Source organism: Lampetra fluviatilis (genome assembly GCF_964198595.1).
Source record: "Lampetra fluviatilis chromosome 45 unlocalized genomic scaffold, kcLamFluv1.1 SUPER_45_unloc_1, whole genome shotgun sequence".
NCBI classification, from domain to species: Eukaryota; Metazoa; Chordata; class Hyperoartia; order Petromyzontiformes; family Petromyzontidae; genus Lampetra; species Lampetra fluviatilis.
In genome coordinates this window covers 1,296,997-1,317,978 of record NW_027620425.1, presented here as the reverse complement: position 1 = coordinate 1,317,978, position 20,982 = coordinate 1,296,997, and the positions used below count along the sequence as shown (strand labels likewise).

Below are 20,982 nucleotides of genomic sequence, written 5' to 3'. Positions count from 1 at the left end.
CCATATAGATTCAACACTGCCCATAGACTGACACTACCCATGTAGATTCAACACTGCCCATGAACTAACACTACCCAGTTTCCAAAAATCCCCATCTTTTTTCGACTGCAGGAGGAAGGAGGAGGGAGAGGGAGGGAGTAGGGAAGAGTAGGAGGGAGGATGAATCATCTTACACCATTGGAACCTCATTTGCCAGTAAAAAATATGATAATTGTCAGTTTTGTTGCCAGATAGAAGGGTAAAAAAACAATCATCATATTTTTTACTGGCAAATGAGGTTCCAATGATGTAAATGCTTACGCCGAGCTCTCATACTCTGATGGTGCATTGTCTTTGAGTTGTGCACCTTTTGGCGTCATCTGGTCCAACCCATGTGAGACTAGGCTCTAAGGAAAGCTGTCTCGGATATGGACCAATCAACTTCAAGGACATTGCATATATTATCAGAGTTATGTTTTTTATATGCATTATGGCTGCAGGTATTGTGGTCTATGCAAACATGACTCCTTGTAAAAAAAGGTGTCAGTTTTGTTGCCAGATAGAAGGGTAAAAAACAATTATCAGGATGAATCCTGTGAGCTATGAAGCTCTTGTTCACAGATGTCCATGTCAGCAAGAAAACCCAGGCACACCACGAGACAACCACATATATTGTATAAGTTTCTCTAAATGTAAAAAATAAGTCCAATTCGCCTTCTATGATTAGCTATTTTCCAATTTACATTGAATAATTGTTAAATTTAGTCTATGGATTTGTTGGATGGAGCATTTTGTCGCGTATTTCTTTCCCGAAGTAAGTTCTTATCCACGCTACACAGCATTGGCCTTTTGCGCAAAAGGAGCCAAATCACTTATCGCGTGTTTTAAATATGCCTGCGGTTCATCTCCCGATTAAAATAAAGGATACAATCTGTAAAGCTTTTAAAAATTAAATAAAAATATTCGCTTTTATGCACTTGGCGTTTGGCCTCTTTTTTTGGGGGGGGGGGATTTGTCACAAGGCCAACTTCATTATTCCTGCGCCAGGGAGCAATGCTTATATCGCCAAGAATATTATGATAAAGCCAACCATATTGCTCCGTTAACAAAATGAGCTGCTCTGTGTTATGACTGGCTAGGACCCATGTCAGGGCACATGTGTAACGAATGGAACACTCCCTTTAAAATTATCACGGCGGTAATAATAAACTCAACCTACGACGATAACCACATTTAGTTAACATTTTTTTTATAAGGTTGCAACTCTGGATTGACACTCTGTTACAGAGCTTAAACGTGGAGATTGCATTTAAAAATGGCTGCCTCTGTATGGTTGTGATTAGGGGCATTTATTGGGATTCCAATTCTTAACCTTTAACAGTGTTGGGAATTGTAAATGATCTCAAGGGTCAAGTAACCAGGTTTCCTAACCAGGTTATTGTGCCCCCTGTGCCTCGATCTTTCCTGGCCGCGATTGTTGTCAAGTAGACGGTCTTCAAGAAATGATGAAATAAAATATTTGGTACCACTGCTTTTTCCTGGGTTCCACTGCCTGATCTTCCTTGTCAACTGTGTCAAGCCTCTCGCTCCAAACGCTGGCCACGTGCACACCAGGACTTTCTGAGAGGTTGAGGGTCCAACCTGGCATGGGTTTATTCGTCCAACTCACAGCAAACAGGTACGCCAATGGACACCTCTACAATCCAACTGCTGGTGTCACGATTGGCCTTTTGATGCAAATCTCTCCAAAATCCATCAAGTGGTCACGCGACTATGGCAATTGAATCACGTGCCTGCCTGTTACGAAAGTTTGATGGATGAAGGGGATGGACGAGTGTACCACCCATTAATCCCAGCAACATTCACAATAATAAAAAATCAGTCTGTAGTGCGAATATATGCACCATTTATACAGGTAGGAACAACAGTTCCACACTGCCCACCAGGGATTCTTTTTCTTTGTCGTGCATAGCCACGCCCTCGATTTGTATTTCATAGAGCACTTCGGGCGGGCTCAGCACCACGTGACGCGCCACCCCACGCAGCTTGCGCCGCGTGACACGGATCGCACGAATGCGCTGTCCAACCAAGTTCCTACTTGCCCACTCCGAAGAGACGTGTTTTAATAATGCTGGGAAGCGGTTTCAAAGAATGACCAACACTAGCTCCTTAAATTTTGCAGCTTGGCCTTATCACCTTGACTTGGGTTTCATGTCAGGGCACAGTGCATTGTAACTCTCCTGTAAATAATTGTCACACGGCGGTAAACGTCACGGTAACTACGTTAGGTGCTTAATTATGTTTTCTGGGGTTAGGAATTGTAAATGCTCACAAGGGTGAAGTGACCACCTTTTCCTAACCAGGATATTATGACCTGTGCCTTGATCGTTGGAGGACCAGGGAGGTCCTTGATAAATGATTGCAAGTATTGGTAGCACTCTGTTGCTTTCCTTGTTTCTATTGCGTGATCTTATCTTGCGACACTGCTCTGGCTCGTTCCCAGGACCTGCCACCTGCACACCAGGACTTTGAGAGGTTGACGATTGTCCAACGACATTTGTCCCGCTCCCAGCACATGTATGCCAATGGACCCCTGTAATATCGACGTGCTGGCATCACTATTGCCCCCCCCCCCTACAGATTTGTTTCGCTTCAAAACCCCTGTCAAGTCTCCTAACTGGCATTTGAATCATGTGCCTGCCTATTCTGAGATGGAAGGGTGTGGCATAGCCGTACCACCAATTTATCCGAGGTCAATCATAACCGAGCAACATTCACAAGGATTAGCAATGACTTATAACATTGTAGTGTGAATATAAGCGCCATTTATTAGTTACCCAACCACACTGGTTACAATCCCACGATTGCGCTTGCAACTATTTAGCAGCAACTGAGTGGACAAACGAAAAAGGGACGTAACATTATTGTTATTATTGCAGTTAATTATAAATAACATTGACATGAATCCCTGTACCGAGTTGAACGGGAGTAACTCTGAGAGGAGAAGGCAGGGGATTGGTGGCTGGGATTGAGGAGACGTGTGAGGAGAGGGAATGAGGGAGGGGCCGTCGGCAAGAGTGAAGAGAGGAGAGCGCTGTGGATGGAGAGATAACTTTACATGAAGGAGTGGAGCTGTGTGTGATGGAGGTGGAAAAGGGGCTGGAACCCTTAATTGCCCGCTCCACCCCATTAAGACTGGTAACCATCAATAAGCATCTTCTTGGTTCTTTCGGTAAAGTCACATTGAAGGGAAATAATAAAATAATAAAAGTAAAACATTAAAAAATAAAATTCTCACGACGTTTCGGCCACAACACAAGCAGCCGTGCTCAGGTGAAGACAGAGCTGTCTGAAAGACAGTGCTCCAATGAACACTGCTAAGGTTGGCATTGTATTTTAAGCTGGGTGGGAGGAGAAGAGCGCCTTGACAAAGGAGTTTACATATCTACAGAAGAATTTAGCATTGAATAAGCTGTGTTAATGTGAGAGAGTTAGCAGGATGTTAAAGTCAGAAAATAGCATGTAACTGGGAGATTAGCATGATGTTAATGCGAGGAATTATCATGTAACTGGTCACGGAAGTGGCTATGTTAAAGTCAGAGTTTACATATCAACAGAGGCATTTAGTATATTGATGCTAAAGAACTGCAACCACCCACTATCATACAATAAACCGATGTGAAAGAACTAAATATAAACTACATCAATATAATCAATGTACTCAACATATTCTCCAATAAGCTGAGCTATCTACATTAAGTAACTGGGTATACAATACACTATATAATGACTATCATATAGTGAACCCATAAAAAAACTAAAATATAAACTACATCAATATCATCAATATACTCAATATAATCTTCAATAAGTCGAGCTACTAACAATAAGTCATTATACATTACACTTCAATGTCGCAAAAACGATTATAATATGCCTTCATTTCATCTTTTTTCTTACATCACACGACTATACCCCGTATTATAAACTGCCATAGACAGACCCCAACATTGAATTATACACTGCGTTACTATAGACTATAATAATACTTGTAATATTGGTATTATTCTATCAACCCTACTGTATACCACACTGCTGTATTCTCACTATGCAATTACGATACTATATATTACCTCATGAATTATATTAAACATTATATTATTATACTATTTATTATTATACAATCTGTTATAAACCATACCATTGACCGTCGCGTGAACGGTCCAAAGAGACAATGCCAGCGAATGGACCGCAGTCCGAAAGTCAGTAAAACAAAATCAATCAAGACCCGAAACGGTGTATCACGTCCTTCCAATGAGTGCTGAGCCAGAATCCATCTTCTCGGTTGAAATTGTCCCTCACACAATGGGCACGCGTGAGCGGAACGACCACCCATGCAATGAGTGAATCCTCGCGGTGATTGGCTCGCAGTGATTGGCCTGGAGAGGAAGATGGACGAAGGAACGCGTGCGTAATTATGCCACGTGACGTGAGCTCCCTCAATGGACTCTCAACAGACTCGTATTCGAAACGTGATTGCATTCTTGAGGCGTCAGCGCGCGTGGCTCGGCTTATTAACGGCTGCCCACACAAAATGGGCGCGCGTGCAGGAAGCGCCACCCATCCAATTTGTGAATCCTCGCGCTGATTGGCTCGGACTAATTGCCTTATCCCTCCCCTCCACGATTGGCCAGGGATGGGAAGCCACACCCACATGATAGTACCACGTGATGTGTGCTCCATTGTATATAAAGGAGGGCAGAACCAACACGGAGTATCTGCGTTTCACGGAGCTGACTCCTGAGGTAGGTGTGGTGCCTAGCTGAATATGAATTTGTTGCCTCGGCCTTTTCAAACCATGTCATACGCGTTGACGAAACGTTACACTTGTGGCTCTTTGTCAGTAGATACATTAACTGTGCGCTTTTGACATTCAATGGTTTGCACTATATTTTAAATAAATTCGCAGGTTTTCTCAAACCATCCCTGCTCTGTACCGTTTCTAAATCTCAGCGACCACGGATAATTTCCGCGGATGAGAATCTGCTGTAATTTGTTTCATTAACATAGTGTGCCTATCTACTGGAGAAAATCATCCTTTTCGGATCTGACATCTGTGCGTTGTATGGAGGAAGCAGTTCATGGGAGTTCTCCGAATTGTGGTGTACTCCTTAATGTTTGAGACTTATTTAATTTGCCACGTTTACCACGCGTCTTATGTTGCCTTAACCCTAATATGATTCGATGCCTAAAATTACCGGTCTGGATTTTGCCTACTCTCTAAAAGACCTCCACTAGGCATTTTTGAGCAAGGATGGTTTTTGTCTGGGCGATCTGCGTATTGATATTTGGTTGTTCTAGGATTCATCTGGTTTCCCCTCGCCACCTTAACCCATCTGCTTCTGTTGCTATAACCCGTGTAGGTCGACTGCAGCCAAGTGCCTGGATCGTCTCTCCGAGCTTTTGATTATTCGTGGAAAGAAAAAGGTATCCGTGCTACCGCTTCCTCCATGACACGTGCATCCCTCTTAAATTGCCAATGCTAGATGGGTTACTGTGGCCGTGCGGATTGAGGGTTGTGGAATGGCCTGTACTGTATCCTGCTGGTTGATGTAGGAAGATAAGGTAAAGTTAATTATTTTTGAAACTCCTGGCCACCAATAATGCCCCCCAGTTCCGTGAGCATGCACACATGAGCATAAGTTTAACTTTTGATTGTTCACTCGTACGCGTTTTGCTGAGCAATCTTGCATAAGCAAAAATACGCTCGAAAATGGTTAGCATGGAGTTTGCTTATTTTACTGCCCAAATTGCGAATTATAATGATTAACATGAAAGGAATGTGTAATTGGTTATTATTGTTGCCCAATGGTTTGCAGACCTGAATTGCAAAATGTTTAACTTTAAGATGAATGGCACATTGTTCTATGGTGCACTGTACTAATGCTTGTGTTTATACTCGGGCAATCTATATAATGTCGTTGGGCTTTAATCATTCTTGCCATGCTCTCCTTTGTCTGTTCCAGGTTGACATAATGTCGTACCCGCTTACGCTGCACATCATTGGAGGCCAAGGTGGATATGCGTTCACGTTTGATGGGAGGAGCAATGCCGCCACGCTGCAGAAAATCTCCGTGAGCGTTGGAGGCTGGCAAGTGAGGGGCGTGGAGGTGTGGCTGACTGACGGGCGAAGGCAGAAATTCGGCACCGTGGACTTCTCTGCTCAGCAGTTTGAATTCCAGTCGGGCGAGTTCATGTCGCAGCTCTCCCTGTGGGGCAATGGGGCCGGCACGCGTCTGGGTGCCATCAAGTTCAGAACGAGCCGCAACCGCGAGTTTTTTGCCAAGATGACGGACTGGGGGCTCAAGACCGAGTACAAGATCGACGTGGGCTCTGGCGTCTGCTTGGGCGTTCAGGGCCGAGCGGGGGCTGACATTGACAGCATGGGCTTCCTTTTCATCAATGATATAAAATCGTCGGTGATCCAGAACATGAACTACCCAACTATGCACCAGGTTCTGCCTAACGTGCAGATGGAGGAGATTAAAGAAATGGAGTACATAAACGACACCAGCATCGTGCAGTCTCACACCTTCCAGAGCTCCAAGAAGATAACCAAAATGTCATCGTGGTCGACAACCAACAGCATCGAGTTCACCTTCAGCCTGACCGTCTCGGCGGGCATCCCGGAGGTCGTGGCGGTGGAAACTGGCTTCAGCTTCACCGTGGGCTCTTCGAGCACGTACAAGATCGAGAACACGGAGGAGCGAATGGAAACTCTCACGTTCCCCGTCTCTGTTCCTCCGCACAAGACCGTCACCGTTGTCGCCAGCATCGGGCGTGCAAACATCGACCTCCCGTACACGGCCCTGCTGCGCATCACCTGCATGAACGGCGCTCTCTTTGACGTTCCCCTGCGTGGCGTCTACAAGGGGCTCACCTACACCAAAATGACCGCCCGTGCTACTGAGAAATAGAGCAGCATTTTGTACCGTTTTTGATCAAATGTTCTGAAAGAATAAGTGTGGCTGACTACGAATAAAAACCTTCTGCATTGCACTGCAATTTTCTGTTTGCATGTATGGAATTTACTTAATAGGTTGTATTGTTTGCCAGATGTGGTTATTTTACCGTTTTGCTGTTGATGTTGGCAGGGCTTATTTTGTGTTTTCACCTGAGCTTCATATCCTCAATTCCCCCATTGTATGGTATATTTCAACTAGATTTTGGCGGTGTCGAATGACAATGTTATGCACCGCTTAAAATAGGATTTGATTTGGAGATGGGCAATGAATTACTGGTGGATAACAGTACATATTGACTGTAAGTGTCCCTGTCCAAGCACTAACAGACTTGTCACAAGGCACACTTCATTATTCTTGCTCCCAGGCAGCAATGCATATCTCGTTAAAAATTAATGTGCTGCTCAACCTTATGACTATGACGTAGGTCTGTCACAACTTTTAAATGCATGGTAGTTTTACTTAAATTCTCTACATTGACCAGCTCCAATTTAAGGGAACTACATTGGTTGCTCAATTCCGGTTTCCCGAGTTGCAACTTTGCTGGCTTGACCCTTCGTTACATTTCTTGAGTGGCGATTTCATTGCACCAACGGTTGCCTCTACATGGTCATATGACCACGTTCACGTCGATCTGGATTCAAATTTCTAACCTGTGTTAGGAGTTGTAAATGCTTGAAAGGGTGGAGTGACCAGGTTTCCAAACCAGGCTGTGACCCGAGGTCCCTGTTCCTTGAGCGTTGGAGAACCACGGGTGGTCATCGAAAAATGACAAAGTATTGGTAGCACTGCATTGCTTGCTTTGCGTGATCTCAAATGTGACGGCGTTCGATCCCAACAACTGGCCACGTGCAGATCAGGACTTTGAAAGGTTGAGCGGTCACGTCTTTTTTTTGTTCGTCTGGCTCGGCACAGGTATGCCAACTAACCGCTGCAATCTTGATTTGAAGCTTTTGTGACTGCAGGAATCTATACTCTGGTTATTTCGGTAAAGTCACTTGGGTAGAAACAATTATTGATCACATTATGATCGCAACACAAGCAATCGTCCTCGGGTGAAAAAATATAGCAGGAGAAATGTAGCGAGAGTACTGCTGCAACAAAAGGTTATAAAGACCCCACGACCACGCTGCTACAAGAGTGGCAATTTTATTGCTAGAGATTGGCATGTCAATCTGTTAATGTAAGATTAGCCTGTCGGTGTGAGAAAAACGGGTGCCAGCAGAGCCGTGAGGGTGGCCATTGTGTTTGAGAGATTATGTAAATGAAAGACGGCTGCAGTAGCGGTTGTTTGAGAAAATTGGAATATCAGTGTAAAAAAAACGGGGAAAACGCCACCTCGTGGAAAAATATATAGCAGCGTTGGTCGCTGCACTGAGATACCAGCATGTCAACGCAATAGAACTAATGTAACGGTGGCTGTGCCAGTGAGCCATTCAGCCGATTAAACAAACGTGAGCTGCGGCCTCATCGAGGAAAAGGGAGCAGTGGTGGCTAAGTTAGGATGAAAATGTCACGGAGTTGTGACTTTACCTGGTCCATGATGTCCTTCCAAATGATTGCTCAGTTTGTACCCATCTTCTCGGTTGAAATTAATCCCTAATCTCTCACAACACAATTGCCACCCTCAAGGCTTAGCTGGCACCCGGTTTTCTCAAGCGGACAGGTTAATCTTACATTAACAGATTGACATGCTAATCTCCAGAGGTGGGACAAAGTCATTGTTATGCAAGTCCAAGTCGAGTCGCAAGTCATCAAATTCATGACTCGAGTCTGACTCGAGTCCAAGTCACATGACTCGAGTCCACACCTCTGCTAATCTCTAGCAATACAATGGCCACTCTTGTGGCAGAGTACACGTTCCTTCGGAGTGGACAGGTAGGAACTTGGTTGGACAGCGCATTCGTGCGATCCGTGTCACGCGGCGCAAGCTGCCTGGGGCGGCGCGTCACGTGGTGCTGAGCCCGCCCGAAGCGCTCTATGAAATACAAATCGAGGGCGTGGCTATGAACGACAGACAGACAGACAGATAATCCCTGGTGGGCAGTGTGGTACTGTTGTTCCTACCTGTATAACCTATTGTTGCAGCAGTTCTCTTGCTACATTTCTCCTGCCTCAGCAGTTCTACTGTATTTTTTCACCTGAGGACGATTGCTTGTGTTTCTATCGAAACGTCGTGATGTATATTTTTTCTACCGACGCGACTTTACAGAAAGAACCAAAGAGTATGGACCCCTATAATATCGATGTGCAGGCATCAAAATTGCCAACTACCCCATACCGATTTTTTCTCTTCAAAATCTTTGTCCAATGGTCACATGACTTGCGATTGAATCACGTGCCTGCCTATTCTAAGTTTGAATGGCGTGGCCTAGCCATACCACCCATTTATCCTCTGTCAATCCTAACCCAGCAACATTCACAAGCATTAACAACGTCTAACAATATTTCAGTGTGAATAGATTAACCATTTATTAGTTACTCAACCGCACTGGTTACACTATCAATCCCAAAGTTGCACTCTCGGGCATTTAGTGTCAACTGAGCCCACAAACGAAAAGGGACCGAACATTATTTTTTTAAATTAAATTTAGATTTAAAGCTTTCGTGACTGCAGGGATTCATATTCTTGGTTCTTTCGGTAAAGTCACGTAAAAGGGAAATAATAAAATAATATAAATATAAAACAATAAAAATTCTCACGACGTTTCGACTGCAACACAAGCAATCATCATCAGGTGTGAAATCCACAGCAAGAAAATTTGAAAAAAGTTTCTTGAAAATTTGAAAAAAGTTTCTTTCTGTGGATTTTACACCTGATGATGATTGCTTGTGTTGCATTCGAAACGTCGTGAGAATTTTTATTGTTTTATATTTATATTATTGTATTATTTCCCTTCTACGTGACTTTACCGAAAGAACCAATAATATGATTTTTCTTATTATTGCGGTTAATTATAAATAACATTGACATCAATACCTGTACCGAGTTTACCGAGAGTAACTCCGAGATGTGAAGGCAGGGGATTGGTGGCTGGGATTGAGGAGACGTGTGAGGAGAGGGAATGAAAGAGGGGCCGCCGGCAAGAGTAAAGAGAGGAGCGCGCTGTGGATGGAGAGATAACTTTACATGAACGAGTGGAGCAATGTGTGATGGTGTAATGACGGGACCGGAACCCTTAACTGTCTGTATGTTGGTGTGAAGAATGCCCGCTTTACCCTATTAAGACAGGACACCATAATTAAGCTTTATTATGGTTTTGCAATAGTACAGTGACATTATAAAGTCATATTCTAATCAATAAATTAGACCAGAAATTATCGTATGTTTAATCTGTTGCGTCTATTACATCCATTCAAGATGGACACACCTTTCACACGTCCTCATTAAGGAGTTTTGGCTCATGTCATTCCATTTGAAGGTGTTTGATATCAGAAAACACATCAAATCAGCACGAGAAGTTCATTTTCAAAAATAGCGACTCAGAATCTCATTTTGAAGGGAGACGCGGCCAGCAGACATATCAAAGCAATCCACAATTGAACAAATGAGTTACCAAAAAGTATCCAGAGGCACGTTTAGTTCAAAGGTCTATAATCGATAAGGCACTTATTAACTACATGAACTACAGATGGTGATGGTAGCGAGGCTAATTTGAACGTTTTCGTGTGGACCATGTTAAAAAGAAACAAACTTTAAAATCACTTGAATACACAACTCAATTGACTCACGTCCTGGAATCTGGACCGTGATTGCATTAACGAGGCGCGTGCCAGTAGCTCGGCTCATGAACGGCGCCTCACTCAATGGGCGCGCGTGCGCGAAACTGCCACCCGTGCAATGAGCGAATCCTCGCGGTGATTGGCTCGCGGTGATTCGCCTGCAGGGGAAGATGGGCGGAGGCACGCGCGCGTAATTATGTCACGTGATGTGAGCTCCCTCAATGGACTTTCAACAGACTCGTATGGTAACCGTGATTGCGTCTATGAGGCTCTCGCGCGCGTGGCTCATCTCGTTAACGGAGTCTCACGCAAACTAGGAACGCATGAAGGAAGTGCCAGGCTCGTGATGATTGCATTCTCCCTCCGACCCCCATGATTGGCCAGTGATAGGAAGGCAAACCCGCGTGATTGTACCACGTGACGTGGGCTTCCCCGATATAAAGGAGGGAGCAGATGGCACACTTAATCTGCTCTTCACGGGGTAGGCTGCTTAGGTAAGTGGTGGGTGGGGCGTGTAGAGTGCGCGGCTTGCTTTAGGTTTTACAGTTGTACCCCTTTTCAGACCATGTTGGGATCGTGTGGGTTGTCTTTTTTTTCTAACTTTTATTCTGTGTTGTCTTTTATGGACTTTTTTTTAGTTGACTGAGCATTAGTATCTTCTGATCTTTGAAGCCTAACGAGCTGAAGATTTCTACATGCACTCGGCGCGCATGACGATTCAAGTTTTCCTTAAAAAAGAAACCCTGTCCATGTCCCGCACATTGTACTCTTATCGCAGTTAAACTAAAATGTACACGAATTAATGAAACCTACCTTTTTTTCGCCGTTTTCTTTTATGCAAGACAACCACTTTTTAAACACCATTTGATTTTAATTTCGGTGTCGGTACGTTTTCTACTTTGCCAAATAAAGTTTGCATTGAAACGATTGTTTACCTAATTTTCCCTTCTATCAACAGGTGGGCTTGTGTCGTTTCCACGACATATTTTATACCCATGCCTATTTTGTACCGTATATAAATTCTCACCTGCCACAATTCTGGCTGTTCAGTCTAATGTTGTAAAAAGAAAATGGCTTCGTAGAATATTGCTTAACTATTTCCGTTTTACTGACCTGTAATCAGAGTTGTATGGAGGAAGCTGACGGCCCTTTAAACTTTGATTCACAGTTACTGGGAATTCTCAAATCATTGTGTTTGTCATTAGATTGTCGGCTTTAATCTGGTTTCCTTGCCACCTTAACCCAACTGCTTCTGTGCCTACGATCTATGCAGGTCCGCTTCATCCAAGTGCCTGGGTCACCTGTCCGAGCTTTCGTTTATTGGCGTGAGAAAAAGGTTTGTGCTACCACTCTTCAATGAGATGCGTGCAGCCCTTTTTGGATTGCCACCTCTGCATGATGGCCTACTTTGGTGTGGAACGTTCCATACCTTTTTTTATATTCCACTTTGTAGTAGGCAGATGATAAAGTAAGATGCAGTTGTGTTTTTTAGCTACTCCCCTGCCTCAATGTCCCACTTCCAAAAGCACGCACACTTGTGCCTGAAAGAACTAATTGTTAATTGTGATGCACTTTGCTGTATTGCTTACACAAATTATTAAATCTAGAATGGTAATTTTGACGATGTTAAAATTAGGTTTACTTTGCAAACGTGCCAAAAATTGATGCAATAAATTACTCTATTATATACATGTGAAATGGCTATTGTGCACTTTGGTGCCCCCTAGTTTTTTTCAACTTTTCAAAAGTATTTAAATATATAAACTGGTACACGGAACTCCAGTTGCTAGTAAATTGCAGTAATTCTGTTTATTTAAATGCTAGTAATGCAGCCATAATGGGTTGGGCTTGAAACATTCTTGTCATGCTCTCCCTTGCTTGTGTCTGTTCTAGGTTGACAATGTCGTACCCATATACGCTGCACATCATTGGAGGCCAAGGTGGAACTGCGTTCTCTTTTGATGGGAAGAGCAATGCGGCCACGCTGCAGAAACTCTCCGTGAGCGTTGGAGGCTGGCAAGTGAGGGGCGTGGAGGTGTGGCTGACTGACGGGCGAAGGCAGACATTCGGCACCGTGGACTCCTCTGCTCGGCAGTTTGAATTCCAGTCGGGCGAGTTCATGTCGCAGCTGTCCCTGTGGGGCAATGGGGCCGGCACGCGTCTGGGTGCCATCAAGTTCAGAACGAACCGCAACCGCGAGTTCTTTGCCAAGATGACGGACTGGGGGCTCAAGACCGAGTACAAGATTGACGTGGGCTCTGGAATCTGCTTGGGCGTTGGGGGCCGAGGGGGGGCCGACATAGACTGCATGGGTTTCCTTTTCATCAATGATGTAAAGTCGTCGGTGATCCAGAACATGAACTATCCAACTTTGCACCAGGTTCGCCCCAACGTGCAAATGGAGGAGATTAAAGACCTAAAGTATACAAACAACACCAGCATCGTGCAGTCTCACACCTTCCTGACCTCTAAGAAAATAACCAAAACGTCATCGTGGTCTACAACCAACAAGATCGAGTTCACGTTCAGCCTGGAGGTCTCTGCAGGCATCCCTGAGGTCGTGGATGTGAAGACTGGCTTCAGCTTCACCGTGAGCTCGGAGACCACGCACGCATTGGTGGAATCTGAGGAGCGGCTGGAAACTCTCACGTTCCCTGTCTCTGTTCCTCCGCACAAGACCGTCACCGTTGTCGCCAAAATCGGGCGTGCAAACATCGACCTCCCGTACACGGCCCTGCTGCGCATCACCTGCAAGAACGGTGCTCGCTTGGACATTCCCCTGCGTGGTGTCTACAAGGGGCTCACCTACACCCAAATGACTGCCCGTGCTACTGAGAAATAGAGCAGCATTTTGTACCGTGTTTGATCAAATGTTCTGAGAATAGTTTTGGCTGATTTACGAATAAAAGCCTTCTGCATTGCACTGCAATTTGCTCTTTGCATGTTTTTGTATGTAAGGAATTTACATTTTTACGAGATTCTAATGTTTATAGACATGGATATTTCACCATTTGCTGGCAGTGATATTTGTAGTTGCATTGAGCTTCATATCGTTCTAGATTAGACATTTTCGTGACTGCAAGGATCCATACTCTTTGGATTTTTTTTTTTTTTCACCGTGACGTTGCCGAAAGAACCAAAGCATTGAGCGTCATATCCTCTATTCTGCATTGCATTTTTGAAACGGGTTAGTGGCATGGTATAATTTACAGGTAGAAACAAAAGGTTCCACACTTCCCACCAGGGATTATCTGTCTTTCTGCCGTGCACGAATGCGCTATCCAACCGAGGTCCTACCTGCCTACTCCAAAGGAACTTGTTAACTAGATTTAAGATCGTCAAATGACCATGCTATGCAACCACCTTTTAAAAAGGATTGTCTTTCGAGATGGGCAATACATTCCTCAGCGGCCACCTGCTATTGTGCCCTGCTGTGGTTAACAGTACAGATTCGATTGAAATGTCCATGTCCAACCATTTAACAGACATGTTACGAAGCACACTTACTTTTTATTGTTCCCAGGTAGCAATGTATGAATCGCTAAGAATTATGCAGGGACGCGGTTTTAAAGAATGACCAACACTTGCTCATTCTTTAACAATGTGCAGCTCTGCCTTGTGACCTTGACCAAGGTATCGTGTCAGGGCACATGTAGTGCATGGACTCGCCCTTTAAAAAAATGTTTTGCGGCGTTAAACTTCACAGTAACTACATTAGTTGCTCGCAATTGTGTGTTCCGGGGTTGCAACTTTGCTGGATAGACACTTCGTTACTTTAGCATGGCGATTGCAGTTTTACAGCGGTTGCCCATACATGGTCATGTCGACTACACTGTGACCAGGTGCACGTCAATCTGGATTCCAATGATAAACTTGTGTTAGGAATTGTAAATACTTGCAAGGGTGGAGTGACCAGGTTTCCTAGACCATTGTGACCCTTGCCCTCTGTTCCTTGATCGTTCGAGAACACGGAGGAGCAGATGGAAACCCTCACGTTCCCTGTCTGTTACTCCGCACAAGATCATCACCGTTGTCGCCAAAATCGGGCGTGCAAACATCGACCTTCCGTACACGGCCCTGCTGCGCGTCACCTGCATGAACGGCGCTCTCTTTGACGTTCCCCTAAATGGCATCTACAAGGGGCTCACCTACACCAAAATGACTGCCCGTGCTACTGAGAATTAGCGCAGCAAGTTGTACCGTTTTTGATCAAATGTTCTGAAAAAATAATTGTGGCTGACTACGAATAAATGCCTTCTGCATTGTAGCTTTTGCCTTTTCCGTGTTTTGTGGTCACCATGTAAGGAATATCATTTTGATTTTCCTTTTTCAGTTTAAGTTTTACAGACATGGGCATTTCACTGGCCAGCAGGCCTATAGTAGGTCCACGCTGCTCACAAGCTCCCACATTGCCATTCTTGACCTGGGTTGGTTTGGCATGGTATATTTAAACTAGATTTCAGTATTGTCAAATTACAATGCTAAGCAGAGCATCGAATAAAATTTCATTTGGAGCCGGGGAGTAAATTCTTAAACGGTAGCCGGCCATTGTACCCCACTGGCTAATAACCATACAGAATGAATGGGAACGTCCCTGTTCCAGCATTTGTAAGACTTGTCAGGCCACACTTGCTGTGGGGAGCAATGCGTGTCTCAATTGTGCAAAGAAATACTTTCTCCAAAGGGCGACCAAACATATTGCTTTTTGACAATGAGTTGCTCTGGCTTATGCCCTGTAGAGGTCTGAACAAGGCACGTATAGAATGCATCGAGCTCCCTCCAATTGTTACGGCATTAACACCACCTCTACCTACAACCTTGACCATATTTGTTGCTCAATTGTTTTTCCATAAATAGATCTCGCCTGGATTAGTACCTTGGTACAGAGCTTAAACGTAGTGATTGCATTTTTTTTTAAATGACTCCTTCTGCATGGTCACGATCAGGGGTCGCGTCAATCGGGATTCCAATGCTTGACCTTTTAGAATGGTAAGTGTGACCAGGTTTCCTTACTAAGCTATTGTGACCTGTGCCTTGATATTTCCTGGCTGCAATTGTTATTGAGGACATGGTGGTCATCAACTGACGAGATAAACGTTTCGGGAAGCGCTCTGCATTGTTTTCCTGGATTCTGCTGCGTGATCTTATCAACTACGATATGCCTCTCGCTCCCAACACTGGCCACATGCACACCAGGACTTGGAGAGGTTGACGAGGGTCCAGAAAGGGCATCTGTCCATTTGTGAGGCACACGAGTACACTAACGGACTCCTGTAATGTCGACACGGTGGTGTCACGATTGGCCCTTCTACAGAATCTCCCTCCCCAAAGTCCCCGTCCAGTGGTCACGTGACTGCAAATTGAATCGCGTACCTGTCTATCCTGAAGGGCGTGGCCTACTTATCCCAGCAATAAAGGTTTAAAAACCACTAATTTTTCGAGGGAAACTCGGCCGGCAGACAACATCAAAGTGTTCCACAATTGGACAAATTAGTTAAAAGAGTGCAACACTAGTTACTACTGGCCAAGACTAATTCAAGAATCTATAGAAATTGATAGAAGTAAAAATAATTTAACCGTTCGGATAGCTACAAACTGAGTGCTTCTTGGAAGCGAATAATCAAATAACACATTGTTTAAATGCATGCCGATACAGGTCACCATACTTCAACGGGGATCACCGATGAACAATAACAGGGACATCTATTTAGTGCACACAATCGACAGTAGGAACAAGAGCAATGGGCTTGCATAAACAGCTTGCTTAATGTACGTCGAGTAGCATATAAATAACTCAACTTGTAATGGATACCCGTAATAATTTATACGCATTCCTAATCCCCATCCCCCTAAATTCGCGCAAGAAGAGCTCACATGTGATGTCATCACATCTAACTATCTATTTAAGGAACGAAACAGGAGGATTTATCCACAAATCTGTCTGACAGCCTGATGCAGCTAGTTATAATGATTGGCGAAACGTCGTACTCGGATTGTAAATGTTGTGGCGTTGCTCTCCAATCCACCGGTGTGCTGTACGATTAACGAATTGGCATGTTGTGTTCACGTGAGAAACCTTAATAATTGGCTTTGTAAGGTGCTGGCAGGTTTCATGACACATTTATATATTTACGCAATCTAATAAAAAAAACTTGTACATGGATGGTATTGGTCACGAAAGCCTACCTGTTAAACTAGTAATGGTAGAAAGTGACCAAAGGCACGTACAGTTCTAAGGTCATTACTTAATATGGCACTCGTCAACACTATGCATTTCAAGATGGCGATGATAGTGAGGCTAAATTGACCTTTTACTTTGAGGCCATGTTAAAAAGTTTAAACAAAAACTCAAAAAATCACTTAAATCCGCAAATCAATTGACTATCAAGGCCTCGTATCGGGACCGTGATTGCATTAACGAGGCGCTTGCAAGTAGCTCGGCTGATAAACGGCGGCTCAAACAATGGGCACGCGTGCTTGGAACTGCCGTCCATGCAATGAGCGAATCCTCGTGGCAATTGGCTCGCAGTGATTGGCCTGGAGAGGAAGATGGACGGAGGAACGCGTGCGTAATTATGCCACGTGACATGAGCTCCCTCAATGGACTCTCAACAGACTCATATGCGAACCGTGATTGCATTCATGAGGCGTCAGCGCGCGTGGCTCGGCTTATTAACGGCTGCCCACACAAAATGGGCGCGCCGTGCAGGAAGCGCCACCCATTCAATTAGTGAATCCTCGCGCTGATTGGCTCGCGATAATTGCCTTATCCCTCCCACCCCCACGATTGGCCAGGGATAGGAAGGTACGCCCACGTGATTGTACCACGTGATGTGTGCTCTATTGCATATAAAGGAGGGCGGAACCAACACAGAATATCTGCGCTTCACGGAGTTGACTTCTGAGGTAGGTGTGGTGCATAGCGGAATACGATTTTGGTACGGTGGTTGCTTTGACCGTTTCAACCCATTTGTAAAGTGCTCACGAAAAATTTCAGTTGCGCTTCTTTGTCTTTAGACACATTAACTGGGTGCTTTTGCCGTTTAATGGTTTGCACTAGCTTTTAAAAAATGCACAGGTTTTATATCTCTGCATTTTTCTCAAACCATCCCTGTTGTACCGTTTCTAAATCTCGCCTACCACGGATAATTTCCGTGGTTGAGAATCTGCTGTAATTTGGTTCATTCGCATAGTGTGCCTATCCACTGGGGAAACTCGTTTTAAACGTGCCTGAAATCTGAGGGTTTCATGGTGGAAGCTAAAAACCCTGCAACTTTAGAATTGCAGTTCATGGGAGTTCTCCGAATTCCGTTTTTGAATTGTGGTTTGCCCCTGAATGTTTGAGACTTGTCTAATTTGACAAGTTTACAAACCGTCTTATCTTGTATTGCCTTAACCCTAATCTGATTTGATACCTAAATGACTGGTCTGGATTTTTCCTACTCTAAAAGACCTCTACTAGGCATTTTTGATCCAGGATGGTTTTTGTCTGGGCGATCTGCATATTGATATTTGGTGGTTATTGGCTTATAGGATTAATCTGGTTTCCCCTCGCCACCTTAACCCATCTGCTTCTGTTGCTATAACCCGTGTAGGTCGACCTGCAGCCAAGTGCCTGGATCGTCTCGCTGAGCTTTTGACTATTCGTGGAAAGCAAAAGGTATCTGTGCTACCGCTCCCTACATGATGCGTGCAGCCCTATTACATTCCCAATGCTAGATGGGTTACTCTGACCGTGTGGCTTGAGGGTTGTGGAATGGGACTGTACTGTATATCCTGCTGGTTAATGTAGGAAGATAAGGTAGAGTTAATTCTTTTTTGATACTCCTGGCTACCACAATTCCATGTTCAGTGGTGGGATCACTCGCGTGCACTTTGTGCAGAGCAATCGTGTACAAGCAAAATAACAATCTAAAATGGTTGACCTGAAGTTTGCTTATTTTAATTTCCAAATTGCGAAACCACAACTATAATGATGAACACGAAAGGAATGTCTATTAGGTATTAATATGGTGCCCAAAGGTTTGCAGAACTGAATTGCAAAATGTTCAACTTTAAGATGACATACGTTCTATGGTGCACTATACTAATGCTTGTGTTTGTACTCGGACAACCATAATGTCGTTGGGCTTTAAACATTCTTGCCATTCTCTCCTGTCTGTTCCAGGTTGACATAATGTCGTACCCACTTACGCTGCACATCATTGGAGGCCAAGGTGGAAATGCGTTCTCGTTTGATGGGAGGAGCAATGCGGCCACGCTGCAGAAACTCTCCGTGAGCGTTGGAGGCTGGCAAGTGAGGGGCGTGGAGGTGTGGCTGACTGACGGGCGAAGGCAGAAATTCGGCACCGTGGACTTCTCTGCTCAGCAGTTTGAATTCCAGTCGGGCGAGTTCATGTCGCAGCTCTCCCTGTGGGGCAATGGGGCCGGCACGCGTCTGGGTGCCATCAAGTTCAGAACTAGCCGCAACCGTGAGTTCTTTGCCAAGATGACGGACTGGGGGCTGAAGACCGAGTACAAGATCGACGTGGGCTCTGGCGTCTGCTTGGGTGTTGGGGGCCGAGCGGGGGCGGACATCGACTCCATGGGCTTCCTTTTCATCAATGATATAAAATCGTCGGTGATCCAGAACATGAACTACCCAACTATGCACCAGGTTCTGCCTAACGTGCAGATGGAGGAGATTAAAGAAATGGAGTACATAAACGCCACCAGCATCGTGCAGTCTCACACCTTCCAGAGCTCCAAGAAGTTAACTAAAACGTCATCGTGGTCTACGACCAACAGCATCGAGTTCACCTTCAGCCTGACCGTCTCGGCCGGCATCCCGGAGGTCGTGGCGGTGGAGACCGGCTTCAGCTTCACCGTGGGCTCATCGAGCACGTACAAGATCGAGAACACGGAGGAGCGGATGGAAACTCTCACGTTCCCCGTCTCGGTTCCTCCGCACAAGACCGTCACCGTTGTCGCCAACATCGGGCGTGCAAACATCGACCTCCCATACACGGCCCTGCTGCGCATCACCTGCATGAACGGAGCTGTCTTTGATGTGCCCCTGAGCGGCGTCTACAAGGGGCTCACCTACACCAAAATGACCGCCCGTGCTACTGAGAAATAGAGCAGCATTTTGTACCGTTTTTGATCAAATGTTCTGAAAGAATAACTGTGGCTGACTACGAATAAAATCCTTCTGCACTGCAGTTTTTGCCTTTTCCGATTTTTGTGGTTGCCATGTAAGGAATATTCATTTTGCTTTTCTCCTTCAGTTTAAGGGTTTACAAACATGGGCGTTTCACTAGCCAGCAGGCCTATAGGTCCACGCTGCTCACAAGCTCCCACATTGCCGTTCTTGACCTGGTTTGGTTGGCATGGTATATTTCCACTAGATTTCAGTATTTTCAAATTACAATGCTATGCAGCACATCGAATACAATGTCATTTGGAGCTGGGGAGTGAATTCTTAAACGGTCGCCGGCCATTGTACCCCACTGGCTAATAATCGTACAGACTGAATGGGAACGTTGCTGTTCCAGCATTTGTAAGACTTGTAAAACCACACATTACTGCTTCGGGGAGCAATGAGGGCAACAAAAATAATGCTCTTTGACAATGAGCTGCTCTGGCTTATGCCCTGAAGAGGTCTGATTAAGGCACATACAGAATGCATTGAGATCCCTCCAGTTATGGCATTAACACCACTCCACCTACAACCTTGACCATATTTGTTGCTTGCAATTGTTTTTTCATAAATATATCTCGCCTGGATTAACACCTTGGCACAGAGCTTAAACGTAGTGATTGCATTTTATTTTTTAAGGACTCCCTCTGCATGGTCACGTCAATTAGGATTCCAATTTTTAACCTTTCTTTAGAAGGGTTAAGTGTGACCAGGTTTCATTACCAGGCTATTGTGCCTTGAGCTTTCCTGGCTGCAATTGTTATTGAGGACATGGTGGTCATCAACTGACTCTAAACGTTTTGGGTAGCGCTCTGCCTTGTTTTCCTGGATTCTGCTGCGTGATCTTGTCAACTGCGATGTGCCTCTCGCTCCCAACACTTGCCACATGCTCACCAGGACTTGGAGAGGTTGACGAGGGTCCAGAAAGGGCATCTGTCCATTCGTGAGGCACACGAGGACACCAACGGGGACTCCTGTAATGTCGACGTGGTAGTGTCACGATTGGCCCTTCTACAGAATCTCCCTCCCCAAAGTCCCCCGTCCAGTGGTCACGTGACTGCAAATTGAATAGCGTGCCTG

The 20,982-nt window shown here is 44.9% G+C and overlaps 3 protein-coding genes across 4 annotated transcripts; all 3 read left to right on the top strand.

Moving 5' to 3' along the window:
* Nucleotides 1-4,709: 4,709 nt before the first annotated feature.
* LOC144953787 (aerolysin-like protein) lies at nt 4,710-6,988 on the top strand. Of its 2 annotated transcripts, none has more exons than XM_078884431.1 (3): nt 4,710-4,784; nt 5,403-5,474; nt 6,006-6,988. In XM_078884431.1, exons 1-3 carry the CDS (start codon nt 4,710-4,712, stop codon nt 6,954-6,956), a joined length of 1,098 nt encoding a protein of 365 aa, XP_078740557.1. In that variant the 3' UTR covers nt 6,957-6,988. The 2 variants fall into 2 exon arrangements, with proteins under 2 accessions (XP_078740557.1, XP_078740556.1); XM_078884430.1 differs by having other exon boundaries at nt 4,768-4,784; nt 5,403-5,466.
* Nucleotides 6,989-11,403: 4,415 nt separating this feature from the next.
* On the top strand, nt 11,404-13,635 carry LOC144953780 (aerolysin-like protein). The gene is made up of 3 exons (XM_078884419.1): nt 11,404-11,475; nt 11,998-12,060; nt 12,618-13,635. Exons 1-3 carry the CDS (start codon nt 11,420-11,422, stop codon nt 13,564-13,566), a joined length of 1,068 nt encoding a protein of 355 aa, XP_078740545.1. The 5' UTR covers nt 11,404-11,419; the 3' UTR covers nt 13,567-13,635.
* A 4,688-nt stretch (nt 13,636-18,323) lies between these two features.
* Nucleotides 18,324-19,920, top strand: LOC144953788 (aerolysin-like protein). Its single transcript, XM_078884432.1, has 2 exons — nt 18,324-18,384; nt 18,892-19,920. Exon 2 carries the CDS (start codon nt 18,901-18,903, stop codon nt 19,840-19,842), a length of 942 nt encoding a protein of 313 aa, XP_078740558.1. The 5' UTR covers nt 18,324-18,384; nt 18,892-18,900; the 3' UTR covers nt 19,843-19,920.
* The last annotated feature ends 1,062 nt before the right edge of the window (nt 19,921-20,982 follow it).

Coding starts and splice junctions, on each gene's coding strand:
- LOC144953787 (XM_078884431.1), top strand. CDS start 4,710: ATGTGTGCTCCATTGTATATAAAGGAGGGCAGAACCAACACGGAGTAT. Junction 4,785..5,402: donor TCACGGAGCTGACTCCTGAG/GTAGGTGTGGTG, acceptor TAACCCGTGTAG/GTCGACTGCAGCCAAGTGCC. Junction 5,475..6,005: donor GGAAAGAAAAAGGTATCCGT/GCTACCGCTTCC, acceptor TGTCTGTTCCAG/GTTGACATAATGTCGTACCC.
- LOC144953780 (XM_078884419.1), top strand. CDS start 11,420: ATGCACTCGGCGCGCATGACGATTCAAGTTTTCCTTAAAAAAGAAACC. Junction 11,476..11,997: donor AAAAAAGAAACCCTGTCCAT/GTCCCGCACATT, acceptor CGATCTATGCAG/GTCCGCTTCATCCAAGTGCC. Junction 12,061..12,617: donor TTTATTGGCGTGAGAAAAAG/GTTTGTGCTACC, acceptor TGTCTGTTCTAG/GTTGACAATGTCGTACCCAT.
- LOC144953788 (XM_078884432.1), top strand. CDS start 18,901: ATGTCGTACCCACTTACGCTGCACATCATTGGAGGCCAAGGTGGAAAT.